General features: G+C 41.3%; 2 protein-coding genes across 9 annotated transcripts in view; one reads left to right on the forward strand and one right to left on the reverse strand.

Moving 5' to 3' along the window:
- Positions 1–1,357, reverse strand: part of TRIP4 (thyroid hormone receptor interactor 4) — a 65,837-nt gene extending 64,480 nt beyond the window's left edge. For 5 of the 6 annotated variants that reach the window (XR_010404988.1, XR_010404987.1, XM_045899879.3 and 2 more), the window contains exon 1: positions 1,196–1,357. Coding sequence is in view for 3 of the 6 variants with exons in the window: in XM_045899879.3 (XP_045755835.1) it covers positions 1,196–1,296 (101 nt within the window). In the remaining 3 variants the exon portion in view is untranslated. Of the gene's footprint in view, positions 1–1,186 lie in introns of all 6 variants that reach the window. The other variant, XM_064570310.1, reaches the window with a different exon arrangement.
- A 4,923-nt stretch (positions 1,358–6,280) lies between these two features.
- PCLAF (PCNA clamp associated factor) overlaps positions 6,281–17,884 on the forward strand; it is a 90,525-nt gene continuing 78,921 nt past the window's right edge. For 2 of the 3 annotated variants that reach the window (XM_054513473.2, XM_045901890.3), the window contains exons 1-3: positions 6,281–6,439; positions 6,750–6,830; positions 11,466–11,628. In XM_054513473.2, coding sequence (XP_054369448.1) covers positions 6,394–6,439; positions 6,750–6,830; positions 11,466–11,628 — 290 coding nt within the window. In that variant the 5' untranslated portion in view covers positions 6,281–6,393. Of the gene's footprint in view, positions 6,440–6,749; positions 6,831–11,465; positions 11,629–17,205; positions 17,244–17,884 lie in introns of all 3 variants that reach the window. The other variant, XM_054513474.2, reaches the window with a different exon arrangement.

The raw sequence follows: 17,884 nt of genomic DNA on the forward strand, positions 1-17,884 counted from the left end.
CTTTTTTTCTGTTTGGTATCTTTACGAAGTCTCATTATCTCATTTGACAGCATTCCACTGCTTTAAAAAAAATGTCTGAAAACTATTTAATCTGTTCTTGCCTTCAAACAAGGATAAAGATAAGCCATACAATTTGGCAGGGTTTTGGGGTTTTTTTTAATAGTTTATTCCAATGTTTAAAACAAAAACCTTTAAAACAGGCTTAATTCTCTCCTTGCCAACAAGGCTGTTTTCTCCAAACTCAGAAACTCACTTCCTACAAAAGCCCTAGAAATGGCAACTTAGGTTTCACCATCTATGTACAAGGAATCAAATCAAGAAACACTTTGAGGTTCTTTGATCGAGTCCAATTTTTGTAGTTTTCCCCTCGCCAGAATACTGCGCTTCCACCTACCCACCCTTTAGTTCTCAGGTTAAAGTCATCCCTTGAGGGAAACCTTCAAAGTTTCTCCAATCTTAGTGGGAGATCTTTACTCCGTGCTCCCACAACACCTTACATTTCCCCACTCATCAACCAGGCAGAACCCAATGGTCTCGGTCGTCTTTGTTGCCCCAGCACCCGTTATGTAGCGCAACAAACATGATAAATCAATTGAAAGCAAATCCTAAATTATGTCACCATCTCCACTTCATAAGAATTATAAAGTATTAAAGATATGCCCTGCTAATTTTTCATTTTATAGACACGGAAACTAAGGTGTAGAGAGGGAAATTAAAATGCCCAAGGTTCCAAAACTGGTAAATGACAACAGAAAATAGAAAATGGGACTCCTCAGTCAGGAGCTATTTACACCTTACCACCGCAGCGTCCATTTAAAGTCCAGGTCTTATTTGACACAACCCAGATCCGGTAAGCATTTTAGCTCAGAGCAAGGGATTTCTCGGGGGAAAAAATTTTGGCTTGCCCCTTCTCTCCAGAATTTATAAGGAAACTGGCTCCCGGGACAGTCTTAAGAGGTCTAATTATCAGAGATCTGGCGTTTTTCTAAGAAAAAAGTCCCCACCGGCCGATTGTGTAGCCTGACACACTATTCCAGAGCTAAACTGTAAAGCCGGAGGTCAAAATTCGGCGCCTAGAACCCTTTTATCGTATTTCTTCACTCTCATCAACTTTTTAGTCCTCCCCGCTTCCCCTTTCGCTTAGTCAGTGCACATCCCAGAGCTCCTTCCCGCCTGGGACCCGAACCGGTCTCACTGCATGATCTCCTCGCTGACATCCAGGCCGAAAGTTTTCCGCAACTGCTGGGTGCACCAGCCCACCAGCTGCTCCCGGGACGCCGCCCCAGCCACCGCCATTTTTCCCAGCCGGAACCAGCTGGGCTCCAACAGCCCCACGTCCTGCGCCGGACTAGTCCCCTTCGCAACACCGACCTAGCTCGCGCGGGTTCCGCCAGCCTGCACGGCCCCTCGCGGTGGCACCGCCCCCAGCACAGATCCCTCCCACCCTTGCCGCCTCCTCTTTCCCGCTTCCTGACATTGTTTACACTGGTACCAGAGCTCATCTGCGCGTGATTCTTCTAAATCGTTAGATGTAGGGCTTAAGAATCGGGAATTCTGCTGAGAAGACCGTACAAATACCTGTAACAACTACAGTCGAGGAAAAAATAAAACTCTTAATCTGAGAGGCCAGCCTTTAAATTATTCTGGTTTTATGTAAAACATTTAAAATAGCACTTGCGGGCGCCTGGGTGGCTCAGTCGTTAAGCGGCTGCCTTCGGCCCAGGTCGTGATCCCAGAGTCATGGGATCGAGCCCCACATCGGGCTCCCTGCTCCGCGGGAAGCCTGCTTCTCCCTCTCCCACTCCCCCTGTTTGTGTTCCCTCTCTCGCTGTGTCTCTCTCTGTCAAATAAATAAATAAAATATTTTTTAAAAATTTAAAAAGGGCGCCTGGGTGGCTCAGTTGGTTAAGCGACTGCCTTCGGCTCAGGTCATGATCCTGGAGTCCCGGGATCGAGTCCCGCATCGGGCTCCCTGCTCGGCAGGGAGTCTGCTTCTCCCTCTGACCCTAACCCCTCTCATGTGCTCTCTCTCATTCTCTCTCTCAAATAAATAAATAAAATCTTTAAAAAATAAAAAATAAAATAAAAAAATAAAATAGCACTTGCAAGCTAGAGTAACCACTGTGAGGATTTGCTTTGGTGGACCACCTAGATTCTTACTGCTAAAACCTCTTTCTATTAAATTCTTTTTAAGCCAGGTCTTTTCCGGGGAGGCCAAGATAACCCAGGAAGCTTGGGGGGAGGGGGGAAAGAGTTCTAATAAAAAAAAAGGTGCTGGGATTTGGCTTTTAAGAACTTCCACATAAATTCTCTGTAGTGATTTTTTTTAAATTTATATAATACTTTTTTTCTGCCAACGATTGTCCTTTTTAAAGTTTTTAATTTAAATCCCAGTTAATGTACAGTGTAATATTAGTTTCAGATGTATAATATAGTGATTCAACACTTCCATGTAACACCTGGTGCTCATCACAAGTGCCTTTAATCCCCACCACCGATTTCAGCCATCCCCCATCCCGCAGTGATTTTTATTTTTTATTTTCTTAAAGGTTTATTTATTTATTTTGAGAGAGAGAGAACAAGGGGGAGGGGCAGAGGGAGAGAGAAAATCTCAAGCACACTCCCCACTGAGCCAGGAACTGGACGCCAAGGTGGGGCTCAATCTCACGACCTGAGATCATGACCTGAGCCAAAATCGAGAGTCAGACTCTTAACCGGTTAATGGACTGAGCCACCCAGGCGCCCCTTGCAGTGATTTTTATTTATTTTTATTTTTATTATTATTTTTTTTAGATTTTATTTATTTATTTGAGAGAGAGTGAGCGAGAGAAAGCATGAGCGGAGGGAGCGGCAGAGGGAGAAACAGGCTCCTGGATGAGCAGAGAGGGAGCCCCAGGAGGGGCTGGATCCCAAGACCCTGGGATCACTCAGTGGAAGGCAGCTGCTTAACCGACTGAGCCGCCCAGGTGCCCCCTTTGCAGTGATTTTTTAAAAGTCAAAGATATTTCAACCCGAGAAGCCAGACTTATATGTGTTTCACTACTCCCTACTCCACTGGGACAATGGACTGGGGAGAATTAGCCAGACTATTCTGGAGAGCTTAATATCCTCTGATATATCTCATCAATAAAATTTTTTAAAGATTTTATTTTTTAAGTTCTCTCTACACCCAGTGTGGGGCTCAAAATCACAACTCTGATAATCAGGAGTTTTGCTCCACTGTCTGAGCCTGCCCGGCGCCCCCATCAGTAAATTTAATTGGCTGACTTCCTGTTAAACGTATAGGTTCTTCATTCCCATTAGGCTGTGTAAACTAAGCAATTACATTAATTGGATCCTGCTTCACTTTTTTATGCTAATGTTTTCATTGACATAAATAATCAAAATCATATAAGTATATTGATTTACATTGGGTATAGATTGTCTTTGTTATTAATTTGGAAAATATATGATTTTCTAGCTTAAAAAAAAACCCTTAAATACTCTGAATTTTCATTAATAGTGAGTACAAATTTGGTTTCTTCTTAAAAATCTGCTACTTTTCATATTAATATAACATACCCAAATTGTTTACCTGTTTGTGTCTGTTCAGTTCCAACAATTAAATGTTAACTTCCGGGGATGCCTGCGTGGCTCAACTGGTTAAGCAACTGCCTTCAGCTGGGGTCGTGATCACAGGATCTGGGATCGAGCCCCACATCAGGCTCCTTGCTCAGCGGGGAGCCTGCTTCTCTCTCTGCCTGTTGCTCCCCCTGCTTGTTCTCTCTCTCTCTCTTCTCTCCTCTGACAAATAGATAAAATCTTTAAAAAAATAAATAAATAAATAAATGTCAACTTCTTGAACACAGAGACTATGACAAAATTGTTTTTATAATAGGACTTAGTACATCATATAAATTATGACGAAATTATTAGGTCCTCAAGAATAAAGTATTCCTAAAAAAAAGGATCAAGTATTCTTTTTATATAAAGCATATGTTAATGATTGTAATCTCCAGTTTGTAATATATGTAATGTAATATAATGCCATTTATAGTCATTATCGTCTATTAAAATGCACTTCTGCCTGAGCAAAGCAAGTGCACCTATTTAACATGACTTAAAGATATTCTTTTGTATAAATGTAGGCAGATATTTCATACATATGTACTACAACTTTTCATAATGCCCTAGGCCTTTGAAATTTTCAAGTTCACACCACACAATCCTCTGTGTTTTACTTAATTAAAGGAGAAGCACTTCCTCAAAGCAAACATTTAAATTAAGAATTTTTGCTAGACATCGGGGCTCCTGGGTGGCTCAGTCGTTGGGTGTCTGCCTTCGGCTCAGGTCATGACCCCAGGGTCCTGGGATCGAGCCCCGCATCGGGCTCCCTGCTTGGCGGAAAGCCTGCTTCTCCCTCTCCCACTCCCCCTGCTTGTGTTCCCTCTCTTGCTGTGTCTCTCACTGTCAAATAAATAAATAAAATCTTCAAAAAAATTTTTAAAAAAAAGAATTTTTTCTAGACATCACTGCTCGTTTCCCAACTTTTCAACCTTAATATGCATTCTTCCCCATTATTAAAAGACAAACATACAAGCGCAGCTATAGTAATAGACTGTTCCTGCGTGCAAAGGTATATTTACAATTCTTTCTAGCCATTTACTTGGCATATGAGCTAAGAGAAAAGACCAGCAGATTCTCTATGCTGTTCTAATCTCCACAGGAATCTGGGATATGAGTTTGAATTAAGTAATTCAGGCCTTTGTAGAAGCCACTTTAACTGAAAAGGAAATAACGTGTAATGAAGAACGATTGTGTATTGAGAGGGGCATGATAACAAAGAAGAAAGGAATACCCTGGGGCTTGTTGATTTTTCTGATAGGAATTCTACTGTAGACTCCAAGTGTTAGACAAAGCTACAGGTAATTTCCAATACATTTCCTGTGATTATAATGTAATTAATAGAATTATAATACAATTAATATAATTATAATATATAATTTCACTTGTCTAGATTCTTTAATCTTTTTTTTCAAGATCCTTTAATTCCAAAACAAAAAGTAGTTGTTGATTCTACTGAAGTACTTAGTAGCCTATTTTCCAAAAGTTCAAGCATAATTTACAGGAGAGAATCAATGCCCTGCTTACACTTTCAGGACTGCCTTTCAAGTGAGCATTTAACAAAATACATCCCAAGGCAAGCTCATCTGATCATGGTTTTTTTTTTTTTTTTTATTTTATTTATTTATTTGACAGCGAGAGAGGGAACACAAGCAGGGGGAGTGGGAGAGGGAGAAGCAGGCTTCCCGCGGAGCAGGGAGCCCGATGCGGGGCTCGATCCCAAGACCCTGAGATCATGACCTGAGCCGAAGGCAGACACTTAACGACTGAGCCACCCAGGCGCCCCCTGATCATGTTTTATGCATGGTTTTCAGAGAGTGAAAATCACTCCCCGGGGGGATTTTGAGTAATTAGAAGATAGGCATAGGGATAGAAAATAGTTGTGAGCTCCTGTTCTAGCGTTATAATCACTGTGTGTCAGGGATATACCCTTGGCACATCTGGCTTTTTTTTTTTTAAAGATTTTATTTTTAAGTAATCTCTATATCCAAGGTGGGGCTCAAATCCACAACCCCAAGATCAAGAGTTGCATGCTCCACTGACTGAGCCAGCCAGGCACCCTGACATTTGGCATATTTTGAAGGAACTCTGAGACCATATAGATCTCAGGAAGACCTTTCATTAATTTATTCCTTTTTATGTGTGTATGTATAAACAATCCACTCAGTTTTTCCTTTAGTTTCACACCATACTAAAAACGTAGAAAAGCCTTGTAAATAAATTATCTTCCTTTTCTAACATTCCATAGAATTGTTTTGTTATGCATCCTGTGGAGAGAGTTTATCTGAGGTATAAAAAAAAAATTCTTTATTCTGATTTGCATTTAAAAATCTGCTTCATTTCAAGTTTCTTTTCCTGGAGTCAATCATTATGGATTTAATCCTGGGGTAACTTTTGAAGGAATGTTGTAATTCGCTGTCTTTCCTGGGTTTTCTTTTCTAAGCAGGCCCATTTCCCTAACTCATAATCTTAGCACTCACTCTTGGGGCATCCCAGGAAAGAGCCTTGGCACCGCCCACTTGGGGCGGGTACGAATCACAAGCTTCTGCAAAGCTGATGGACGGGACGGTACTGAGTCTCGCCTCGCCGCTGTCATCGCTGGACAACGGCGATTGGTTGTGGGGGGACGGCGCGGAACCAATGGGAGCGGCTTCCCTGGAGAGCCCGAGGAGCGCGCGGGAAAGAGACCAATATAAACTGTGGCGGGAGATTCGTTTTTCGAGTCCTTGTGCAGTTAAACCCCCGCGGTTGGGAAGTCATTTGATTGCTCTCATCTCCTCGAGTTTGAACATGGTGCGGACGAAAGCGGACAGTGTCCCAGGCACCTACAGAAAAGGTGAGGTAGTTGGGCACGGCAGTGGAGGGCAGGGGGTTCTCCGGGCAGCTCCGCTACGGGCGGGAGAGGCCAGGGCTCTCCACCGCCCTGTGAGCCAGACTGGTCCAGCAGCTCTGGAAGCCGCGGCCTGGCCCGTTTACCAGGAGGAAGGAGCGGCGCGGACAGGGGAGGGTTGTCGGGCTGTTCTGGATCGCGGGGCTCTCCTCTCCAAGCGGCGGGGTCGGAGACTGTGGTGAGAACGTGGTTCTGAGAGACTCGGCGTCGGAACCTTACTGCCCTGTTTTGAATGCTCTCTTTTGCCTCTCCGCAGTGGTGGCTTCGCGAGCCCCCAGGAAGGTGCTTGGTTCCTCCACTTCTGCCACTAATTCCACATCGCTTTCGTCAAGGAAAGGTAAAAAGCGCCCCTGCAACTCCTGGAGGAATCTTCTCAAAGGGGATCAGGCCTTACACCACAGTTCTCCTGACCTGCGAGCCTCCTGACCCACTGTGGAATTTACTTTCCTGTGATCCTTACACTTGAATTTCTTCCTTGCCCTCGGATATAATGAGAGGACCTTGGCCTCTCGGCCGGTTGGGGTAAAGGTGGGGGTAGTAAGGAAAAGAATCTCCAACCTCGGGGTTAGGGACAGACACAGTTTATCTTCAAACTCTTTTTCTTTTCTAGTTTGGCATTTTAATTTTTAATATCGGCAGATGGCTTTTTCCTGCAAGAGGCTATTTAAGCTCACCTTCACTAGATTAAGAATTGGGACCATAGTTGACAGTGCTAATCACGTTGTCTTCTTTTTTTTTTAAAGATTTTATTTATTTATTTGAGAGAGAGAATGAGAGACAGAGAGCACGAGAGGGAGGAGGGTCAGAGGGAGAAGCAAACTCCCCGCTGAGCGGGGACCGATGTGGGACTCCATCCTGGATCATGACCGAAGCCAAAGGCTTAACCAACTGAGCCACCCAGGCACCCTCACGTTGTCTTCTTAGTGTAAAAGTTTTTGTTTTCATTTCTGCATGTATTTTGGTTTTTTGTTTGTTTTTTAGCATGGTGTGTGTGTGTTTTTTCCAACTATGCAGCTCCTGATACTGCTTTTGGGACATTAGAAGGGAAAACTTGGCTGATGAAATAGCTTCACACTGCTCCTTCTGTGCAAGGAGAGGTTGAGAACATACCGTGCCATCTGGTGCCTTATTCCATCCCTAGGAAGTTAAGCAGTAAGGAAAATTAATTCCACAAGGCCTAATTAAGAGCGTATAGGGGAGCACAGTGAAGAACTTCGTGGGTTCTTTTTTTTTTTTTTTAAGATTTTATTTATTTATTTGACAGAGAGAGATAGCAAGAGCAGGAACACAAGCAGGGGGAGTGGGAGAGGGAGAAGCAGGCTTCCTGCTGAGCAGGGAGCCCGATGCGGGGCTCGATCCCAGGCCCCTGGGATCATGACCTGAGCCGAAGGCAGACACTTAACGACTGAGCTACCCAGGCGTCCCAAACTTCATGGGTTCTTAAGTTAACTTAAACTTACCCCTGTTCTAAATATTTCATTAGAAAATATTTACTAATTTACTCTGTTTAGATAAAAAGGAGCTGTAGGTCAAAAGTTTTGAAAGGTGATTAATTTATTGAGGATATTCTATACCCTTTACCACTAAATTACAATTAGGGCCACATGCCATTGTCTAGTCCACTGTTGAATTACCAGAGCCAACTGGATAAGCCCTTAATGAACATATGTTGGCCAAATGCACTTCTTTTTTTTTTTTTTTAAGATTTTATTTCTTTATTTGACAGTGAGATAGATAGAGCACAAATAGGCAGATCGGCAGGGAGAAGGAGAAGCAGGCTGTCCACCGAGCAGGGAGCCCGACGCGAGACTCGATTCCAGGACCCTGGGATCATGACCCGAGCCGAAGGCAGCCGCTCAACTGACTGAGCCACCCAGGCACCTCCAAATGCACCTCTTAAGCCATTTTACAGATCTCTATTTTTTTGTAAGTAAGCTCTTCACCTAACAAGGGGCTTGAACTCAGGACCCTAAGATCAAGAGTCTCATGCTCTATGCAGTGAGCCAGCCAGGTGCCCCTGCAGATCTCTATTGTTGGTTTTTTCTTTTCTTTTCTTTTTTTTAAGATTTTATTTTTAAGTAATCTCTGCACCCAACATGGGGCTCAAAATCACAACCCTGAGATCAAGAGCATGCTTCACCAACTGAGCCAGGCAGGCACCCACAGATCTCTATTTTTAATCAACTGTATGAAATTGATAATAACCTCATTTTAAGTGATGAGGACATTTAAGCTCAGGTTACATACCTTGGTAAAAGTCACACAATTAAGGAGTGCCTGGGTGGCTCAGCCGTTAAGCATCTGCCTTCGGCTCAGGTCATGATCCCAGAGTCCTGGGATGGAGCCTGCTCCGCGGGAGGCCTGCTTCTCCCTCTTCCACTCCCCCTGCTTGTGTTCTCTTTCTCACTGTGTCTCTCTCTGTCAAATAAATAAATAAAATCTTAAAAAAAAAGTCACAAAATTAAATCAGAGCTAGGTTTGAATTTTTTTTTTTAAGATTTTTATTTATTGGGGCGCCTGGGTGGCTCAGTCAGTTAAGCGTCTGCCTTCGGCTCAGGTCATGATCCCAGGGTCCTGGAATGAGCCCCGCGCCGGGCTTCCTGCTCCGCGGGAAGCCTGCTTCTCCCTCTCCCACTCCCCCTGCTTGTGTTCCCTCTCTCGCTGTCTCTCTCTCCGTCAAATAAATAAATAAAATCTTTTTTTTAAAAATTATTTATTTATTTGAGAGAGAGACAGAGAGAGCACCATCAGGGGGAGGGGCAGAGAGAGAGGGATAAGCAGACGCCCTGCCAAGCAAGGACCCTGAGATCCTGACCTGAGCCAAAGTCAGACCCTTAAGCAACTGAGCCACCCAGGCACTTCGAGCTGGGTTTGAATTCTGTGCTGAGCTATAGGTTGCTGCCATACACTTTCTTCTTTCTTTCTTTTCTTTTTTTCTTTCCTTTCTTTCTTTGTTTCACAGAGAGAGAGCACAAGCAGGGGGAGTGGCAAAGGAAGAGGGAGAAGCAGGCTCTCTGCTGAGCAGGGAGCCCGATGGGAGGCTCAATCCCAGAACCCTGGGATCATGACCTGAGCCAAAGGCAGACGTTTAATGGACTGAGCCACCCAGGCGCCCCCTACACTTTCTAAGTAGTCAAAGCATACCTATAAGTTTCCTTTTGGAAAATTATGAACCAAAGGATCACTATTATTTATTTATTTTTTAACATTTATTTATTTATTTTAGAGAGATTGAGGGGGAGGGGCAGAGGCAGAGGGAAACTCCAAGCAGACTCCATTGCTGTGATTGGACCCCACTCGATCTCACGAACGTGAGATCACGACCTGAGCCAAAACTAAGAGTCATACCCTCAACTTACTGCTCCACCCAGGTGCCCCAGATCACTATTTTTTAAAAGCCACTTGTACTTTTAAAACTTCAGAGAGGGGCGCCTGGGTGGCTCCTGGGATAGAGTCCCGCATCCGGCTCCCTGCTCAGTGGGGTGTCGGCTTCTCCGCCTGCTCAGGATTGTTCTCTCTTTATTTATTTATTTATTTATTTATTTATTTATTTGACAGAGAGAGACACAGCGAGAGAGGGAACACAAGCAGGGGGAGTGGGAGAGGCAGGCTTCCTGCTGAGCAGGGAGCCTGATGCGGGGCTCGATCCCAGGACACTGGGATCATGACCTGAGCGGAAGGCAGACGCTTAACGACTGAGCCACCCAGGTGCCCCTAAATAAAATCTTTAAAAAGAAAATAAAAAAGCTTCAGAGAGTATATATGGAAGCAACTTTATAACAGGTAGTTTGTGACAAATGTGTTTAAAGCAAAAAATATGTAGTGGCTCAGTAATTTGCTCATCTTGGTATTCTAACGATTACTTCATAAAGAGGCAGAAATTTTCCCTCTATATTACTATTTTAAAATAAAAAAAAATTATCAGAAATTGGGGCACCTGTTCGGCTCAGTTGGTAAAACATGCAACTCTTGATCTCAGGGTCATAAGTTTACCCAACGTGGGGTGTAGAGCTTAAAAAAAAATCAGGAATTGGATTTACCTTATGAACTGAAAAGGAGCCGAGGGCTTTGAAAAGTGAAACCTAATTTTGTGGAAACTTTCACATTGCTGTATATTTATTTTGCCTTTCACAGGTGTTTTTTTTTTTAAGATTTTATTTATTTATTTGACATAGAGAGAGAGAGAGAACAAGTACGCAGAGAGGCAGGCAGAGGGAGAGGGAAAAGTAGGCTCTCCGCTGAGCAGGGAGCCCGATGCAGAACTCGATCCCAGGAACCTGTGATCATGACCTGAGCCGAAGGCAGCCACCCAACCGGCTGAGCCACCCAGTTGCCCTCACAGGTGTTTTAAAAACCTTGTTAAGTAAAATTTTGGTGGTTTATACTATACCTCATATTCGAAAAAATGTGTCAAAGTTTAGTATGACAATACATAAAACTATTTGAATAGCTCTGCTTCTGATTAAATTATGGAAAGTATTTTCCAGTTGTAAAAATTCTGTTAATTTTGTTTTCCTAGGACAAAGGATAACTCTAACAAAATATTATTATACATTGTATTATAATAATGTATAATATAATATTGACTGAATACAGCTTTATCATCTCACATTTCCTAATTATTTTAAGATGGATGTAATACTACTTAATACTCTGTAGATTTAATGTTAAAAAATTGTTTCCCTTTAAGGAATGGCAGTTGTATCCTTGGTTCTTATTTATTTATTTATTTATTTATTTTTTTAGATTTTATTTATTTATTTGACAGAGAGAGAGAGATAGCGAGAGCAGGAACACAAGCAGGGGGAGTGGGAGAGGGAGAAGCAGGTCTCCCGCCAAGCAGGGAGCCCAACGTGGGACTCGATCCCAGGACCCTGGGATCATGACCTGAGCCGAGGCAGACGCTTAACGACTGAGCCACCCAGGTGCCCTCCTTGGTTCTTATTTAGTTCCATCTGTTTTTATTTTATAGTTGAAAATAAGTATGCAGGAGGGAATCCAGTTTGTGTGCGCCCAACTCCCAAGTGGCAAAAAGGAATTGGAGAATTCTTCAGGCTGTCTCCTAAAGATTCTGAAAAAGAGAATCGGATTCCTGAAGAGGCAGGAAGCAGTGGCTTAGGAAAAGCAAAAAGAAAGTAAGTTTTTATATTCTGGAATCTAAAGAAAATATTTATATTCTTGAAAGTAAAAGACAGGGGGATATTGAGTAACTTTAAAGTTTCTCCTTGAACGGATAAGAAAACACAAACCAGAGTTTTTTTAAAACTTGTGCTAATGTTTTTCTAAGTCGCTCCTAAATTTCAAACATCAGTGAAAAGTATTATTTTTACTCATTTTCAGTCACTCAAAGAGGATCAGTTCCCAATCAGATGCTAAGTGCTAAGTTATTAACCGTGAACTTCCTGTCTTTATTCTTTCATTTTTACTGTCTATTTTCTATACTTTTTTTCAAAAAAGCAATTTCTATGTTAGTTTATCCAGCATCAATTCTACTAACTCAACCCCTCAAAAAACTACTAGTTCAACCTCCACAAGAAATAAATAACCAATGTAGAAAAGTTGGAAAATATAGAAATCCCCATCACTTAGAAAACCAAAACACCATGGTGTATTTTCTTTACAACTTCTCTAAAAATACCTAAAAATACTTCAAAAAAAAAAAGGTGGGAATACAACTGCACACATACAGAGTTCAGTGTACATACTTTTTTTAAACATTTGTTTATTTTAAAAAATTTTTGTTCATTTAATTTTTAGTAGGCTCCATGCCCAGCGGGGAGCCCAGTGTGGGGCTTGAACTCATGACCCTGAGATCAAGACCTTAGCTGAGATCCAGAGTGGGATGCTTAACCGACTGAGCCACCCAGGCACCCCCAGTGTACACACTTTATTTTTATTTATTTATTTATTTATTTATTTATTTATTTATTGACAGAGAGAGACACAACGAGAGAGGGCACACAAGCAGTAGGAGTGGGAGAGGGAGAAGCAGGTTTCCCGCGGAGCAGGGAGCCTCACGTGGGGCTCCATCCCAGGACTCTGGGATCATGACCTGAGCCGAAGGCAGACGCTTAATGACTGAGCCACCCAGGCGCCCCTGCATAGTTTTTAAAGGAGATAAATAGAGAAGACTGGGTGGCTCAGTCAGTTAAGCGACTGCCGTCCACTCAGGTCATGATCCCAGGGTCCTGGGATGGAATCCCGCATCGGGCTCCCAGGGAGCCTGCTTCTCCCTCTGCCTGCCACTCCCCCAGCCTGTACTCTCTCTCTCTCTGTCAAATAAATAAATAAAATCTTAAAAAAAAAAAAAAGATATTTAAATCAGGATGCCTGGATGGCTCACTCAGTTAAGCATCTGCCTTCGGCTCGCGTCATGATCCCTAAGTCCTGAGATCAAGCCCTGTGTCAGATTCCCTCCTCAGACGGGAGCCTGCTTCTCCCTCTCCCTATGCTGCTCCTCCTGCTTGTGCTCTCTTGCTCGCTCTGTCAAATAAATAAATAAAATCTTTTTTTTTTTAAGATTTTATTTATTTATTTGACAGCTAGCGAGAGAGGGAACACAAGCAGGGGGAATGGGAGAGGGAGAAGCAGGCTTCCCCGAGGAGCAGGGAGCCCGATGCGGGGCTCGATCCCAGGACCCTGGGATCACGACCTGAGTTGAAGGCAGATGCTTAACAACTGAGCCACCCAGGCACCCCTAAATAAAATCTTTAAAAAAAAAAAGAAAATAATTAAATCATGCTTTTTAAGCTCTTAATGTCAGAAATATGCTCATGATAAATACTAAGCAAAAATTCTGCATATAGAAGAACAGCTTTTATGGTGTAAAAACATGTATATAAACAGACCAAATATCAATAGTGATTATCTCTGGGTAAAAACCTCTCTTCATATTCATTTTGTGCTACCAACTTTCAACAACAAATATCTAAGAATCAGGAAAAAAATAATGCCACTTGGAAAAAATAAAGGCAAAGAAAACCTGCTTTTTAAAAAATAGATTTATAAGTAATAGGATCCAGGCTCTCTAAACAATTTTGAAGAATTGTGTTTCAAAGACAAATTATGTGACTGGAGGTATGGGGAATGGTGAGCATGGGTGGGCAGATGGTGCCATGTCACTGTCATTATGATGCCCCCTGGTTTGAGACCCTGCTAGTTACTTCTCCTGCACCAGCCAGGAGCCTATGATCCAACAGCACACCAAACAGCAAGTCTGACCCAAGGCACAGTGGCCAACATGGGCAAGGGGCTGGTGGCCAGGCTCAGTCTGAGGCTGCTACTTCTGGCACTGCTCCTATCCACACAGATTTAGTCACACTTTCCTTTAGCCAGCACACCGGGTCCTCTGTTTGAACCCACAGTGTCCACTTGTGCCCTGCAGTCAGTGGCCATTCTCCTTGTGGTCTTGCTTGCCCTTCTACATCTCTACTGTTAAACAGATCCAGGCCAAAAAACATCTATTGTTAACTAACACATATTCTAAAGCCCAATCCATATGGTAACTAGAAGTCCAATGTGACAAGGAAAACACAGTCTTTATCAGATCTACTAATACCACTTTTTATTTTACTAACACAGAAAATGTGAGAGTCCCCAGTTGGACTGACTTACAGAGCATCTGAAGGATTTGACTAGATAACGAATGCCAATATTAAATCTGCTAGAGTTTCACATTCAAGACTGAAGAGAGAGACATTGAAAATTAATGATGTGATTAAATGTAGCTTAAGAAATATGGACACTTGAAACTCTTCCTTGATAATGATAATTTCACCTTGATCTAGAGAAAAGGGATTAGCTGCGGAATGGAAATTGGGTTTTTACTTTGATTCATTAAATTTAGAAGGCCGTAAAATGATTAGGTAATATAAAAAGCTTCCATTATTCTATTTATATGTACATTGGAAGGAACCACCAGGTGTTATTGTAAATCCTCTGTGTATTATTTCAGCAGTCCTATTTTAATGCTGATATACTCCACATAAAATTTTACATTGTTAAGTTTTTATTGTTCTCTTGGGAACTCTTTCCTCTGGGTGTTTGGAGTTGATATTGCATGTGACTTTATGTAGTAATTGACATGTTCCAGGGCAATGATGTTTTATTGGAATCTACTACAAATCTAAGCATGAGTAATTTTTGCATATACACTTAAAAGTCAAATGACAGGTATTTCCTATCACTCATTCCCATCCAATAAGAATGCCAGATTCATTTAGTTAACTTGGATCACTTAACTTGATTCCAAAGATATGAAATGCTTTGATTTCAATCAATCTTAAAATACTGCCATTTATTTCTGCATTTGTTAAATAATTTTTACAACTTAAAAATTGCTGTTTTGAAGGCATATTTGACAAATACTGAAATTAAGATGCAAAGATATGAAGGAGGCAAAAATAATGTATATTAGGTATTTGGGGAAGTGAAGACAGGAGACTTGCCTAAATATATATATAAAATATATGTATATATTTTATTTTATTATTATTATTTTTTAATATTTTATTTATTTTTTCGACAGAGAGAGACACAACGAGAGAGGGAACACAAGCAGGGGGAGTGGGAGAGAGAGACGCAGGCTCTCCGCAGAGCAGGGACCCTGATGCGGGGCTCGATCCCAGGACCCCGGGATCATGACCTGAGCCGAAGGCAGACGCTTAACAACTGAGCCACCCAGGCGCCCCAAAATATATGTATATATTTTAAAGATTTTATTTATTTATTTGAGAGAGAGAGGCTGAGCAGGGGGAGGAGCAGAGGGAGAGGGACAAGCAGACTCTGTGCTGAGCGCAGAGCCCCATGTGGGGCTTGATCCCAAAACCCTGAGATCATGACCTGAGCCAAAATAAAAAGTCAGACGCTCACCCAACTGAGCCACCCAGGTGCCCCAAGACTTGCCTATATTAAATTCACAACTCTTTTGGGTCTTTCTGTGAATACATTTAAAAAAAATTTATGAATCAGAAAAGCTACATTTGGAACACTTTCTATATCAGTATTTTTAGATAGTTAGAACCTGGTCCTAAACCTAGGTGTACTTGATTCTGGAAAGTAAAACTTTTACAACTACCTTGATGTACAGAAAGTTTTCTAGAAATGACAGTCCATGAATTTTTGGTTCACATATTCACACACTGATGCTTACGTTTTATAGTGTCCAATATGACCATAGTATGCTTAATAAGTCTTAAACCACTATTTGCCATCTTTAGAAACTTATAGGGGAACAACCAGACCCAACAGATCTCAAGCTATGTGGGGGATCTCTGGGTGTGAATGAACATTCCCTTTGCTTCATATCTGAACACTGTACATCTGTTTGGGATTGTATGCTGTGTTTGGAATTGATTTCCATTGAACACAAACTAAATAAAAATAAATGGCTGAAAGAGCATTTAAAACAAAATATTTGGGGGGGCACCTGGGTGACTCAGATGGTTAAGCGTCTGCCTTCAGCTCAGGTCATGGTCCCAGGGTCCTGGGACCAAGCCCTGCATCAGGCTCCCTGCTCAGCGGGAAGCCTGCTTCTCCCTCTCCCACTCCCCCTGCTTGTGTTCCCTCTCTCGCTGTGTATATCTCTGTCAAATAAATAAAATCTTAAACAAACAAACAAACAAACAAAATATTTGGATATATAAAATGATGCTTATGCATATAAAATTTTAACAATTCAATGCTGTTCATAAAATAATTTAATAAATGTTTATTGAGTGCCTACCATCCATGTTACAAGATATTTAAGTTTATTTATTTATTTTTAGCAATCCTTCCACCCAATGTGGGGCTTAAACTCACAATCCCAAGATCAAGAGTCACATGCTCTTCTGACTGAGCCAGCCAGGCATCCCTGTTAGGAGATATCTAAAAGGAATGTCAAACTCTAGAGCAGTAACTAAATTTTAGATTTTGTTGCTATGTCACTATTACGATTTCTGCTTTCAATAAAAGTCAACAATAAATGGGATACATTTTTAGATAGAGCCTTTTAATAGACTTGCTTTCATGATCCTGTAAGTTTCTTCTACCTCCCTGTCACTGTCTGGTACCATTCTTCCTTGTTCTTTCTCATTCTCATATAATAGGCTAATAGTCAATATTACCTCTAGAATATATTACAACCCTCTTGAATTATTTGTGACTTCCACGAAGGAAACAAAATATTTGGCAATATAGCCAAATATGGCTATACCATTGACCATTATTGATCATCATAACAATAAAATATATATTACAGGCTTTCAATTATGTGGAGAAAGATTACATGTATATTTTCATAAAGAACTTTGATCCACGGTGTAATAAAATTTGTGACATAAAACTAGGTAATAAAGGTTTATATTATTCCTTTAGACCCCCTTCTTAGATTTGTCTTTGTTTAGGAAAGCTGTAATTACCTTTTTATTGATAGTAAATCAATAGATTTACTTTTGATAGTAGTTAATAAACTATCAGTTTATCAGAAGGACTTCTGCTATAAACTCTCTAATTTATAATCTGAAACATGGCTACTCCTACAGCTTTATTTTTCTCACAAAGGCAGGGTAAACTCCCTTCAGTTGCATGGGGGCGGGCGGGAATCAGAATCAAGAAAGATTGTCTACCTAAAACCTTGAATAGAGCTATGATACATAAATTACAGCAGGTCCTTGCAAAAAAGAAGCTTGGCTCATGATAGTGTTCATTTGTTAATTTGATTTAACTTCCAGGAAAATACAATGACGTCTTCTTGGTAATCTAATAGTAGGTAAGTCTATGATAATCTCATACCAAGTCAGAATACCTTTAACTTCCTTTTTTCACTACCTAGCTCTATAACTATTTAGGCTTATGGGATCTAATTTGAAAACTCCTTATTTTTTTAAAAGATTTTATTTATTTATTTGACAGAGAGAGAGCGCACAAGCAGGGATAGTGGGAGAGGGAGAAGCAGGTTCCCTGCTAAGCAGGGAGGCGGACTTGGGCTCAATCCCAGGACCCTAGGACCATGACCTGAGCTGAAGGCAGACGCTTAACTGACTGAGCCACCCAGGCGCCTCCAAAACAGCTTATTTTAGAATAGATTTCACAGATCTTCATCAACTCTAAAAAAAATTCTAATTTATGGTTAAGTTTTTCATAGACTTTTCTCTATAAAAAGCATAATGAGTACAAAATGGCTCTGGGGTAATGTAAATTGTTTTTCAAAAGCTACAACTACCTTGTACCAACTTAACCAATTTTGAGATTTTTCCAATTAGGTAATATGTTTATATGATTCAAAAGGATATACAGTCAAATATGGCAACTTGCTATGTTTTCTTTGCTCAAATGGACTGGTTGATTTTTTTGCTTTTTAGTATCACAAAGTTCTTTTTTTTTTTTTAAGATTTTATTTATTTATTTATT

The sequence above is a fragment of the Mirounga angustirostris genome, unplaced genomic scaffold (genome assembly GCF_029215605.1).
Source record: "Mirounga angustirostris isolate CCGP_5_RB_7025 unplaced genomic scaffold, mMirAng1.0.hap1 SCAF_9, whole genome shotgun sequence".
Classification (NCBI taxonomy): domain Eukaryota; kingdom Metazoa; phylum Chordata; class Mammalia; order Carnivora; family Phocidae; genus Mirounga; species Mirounga angustirostris.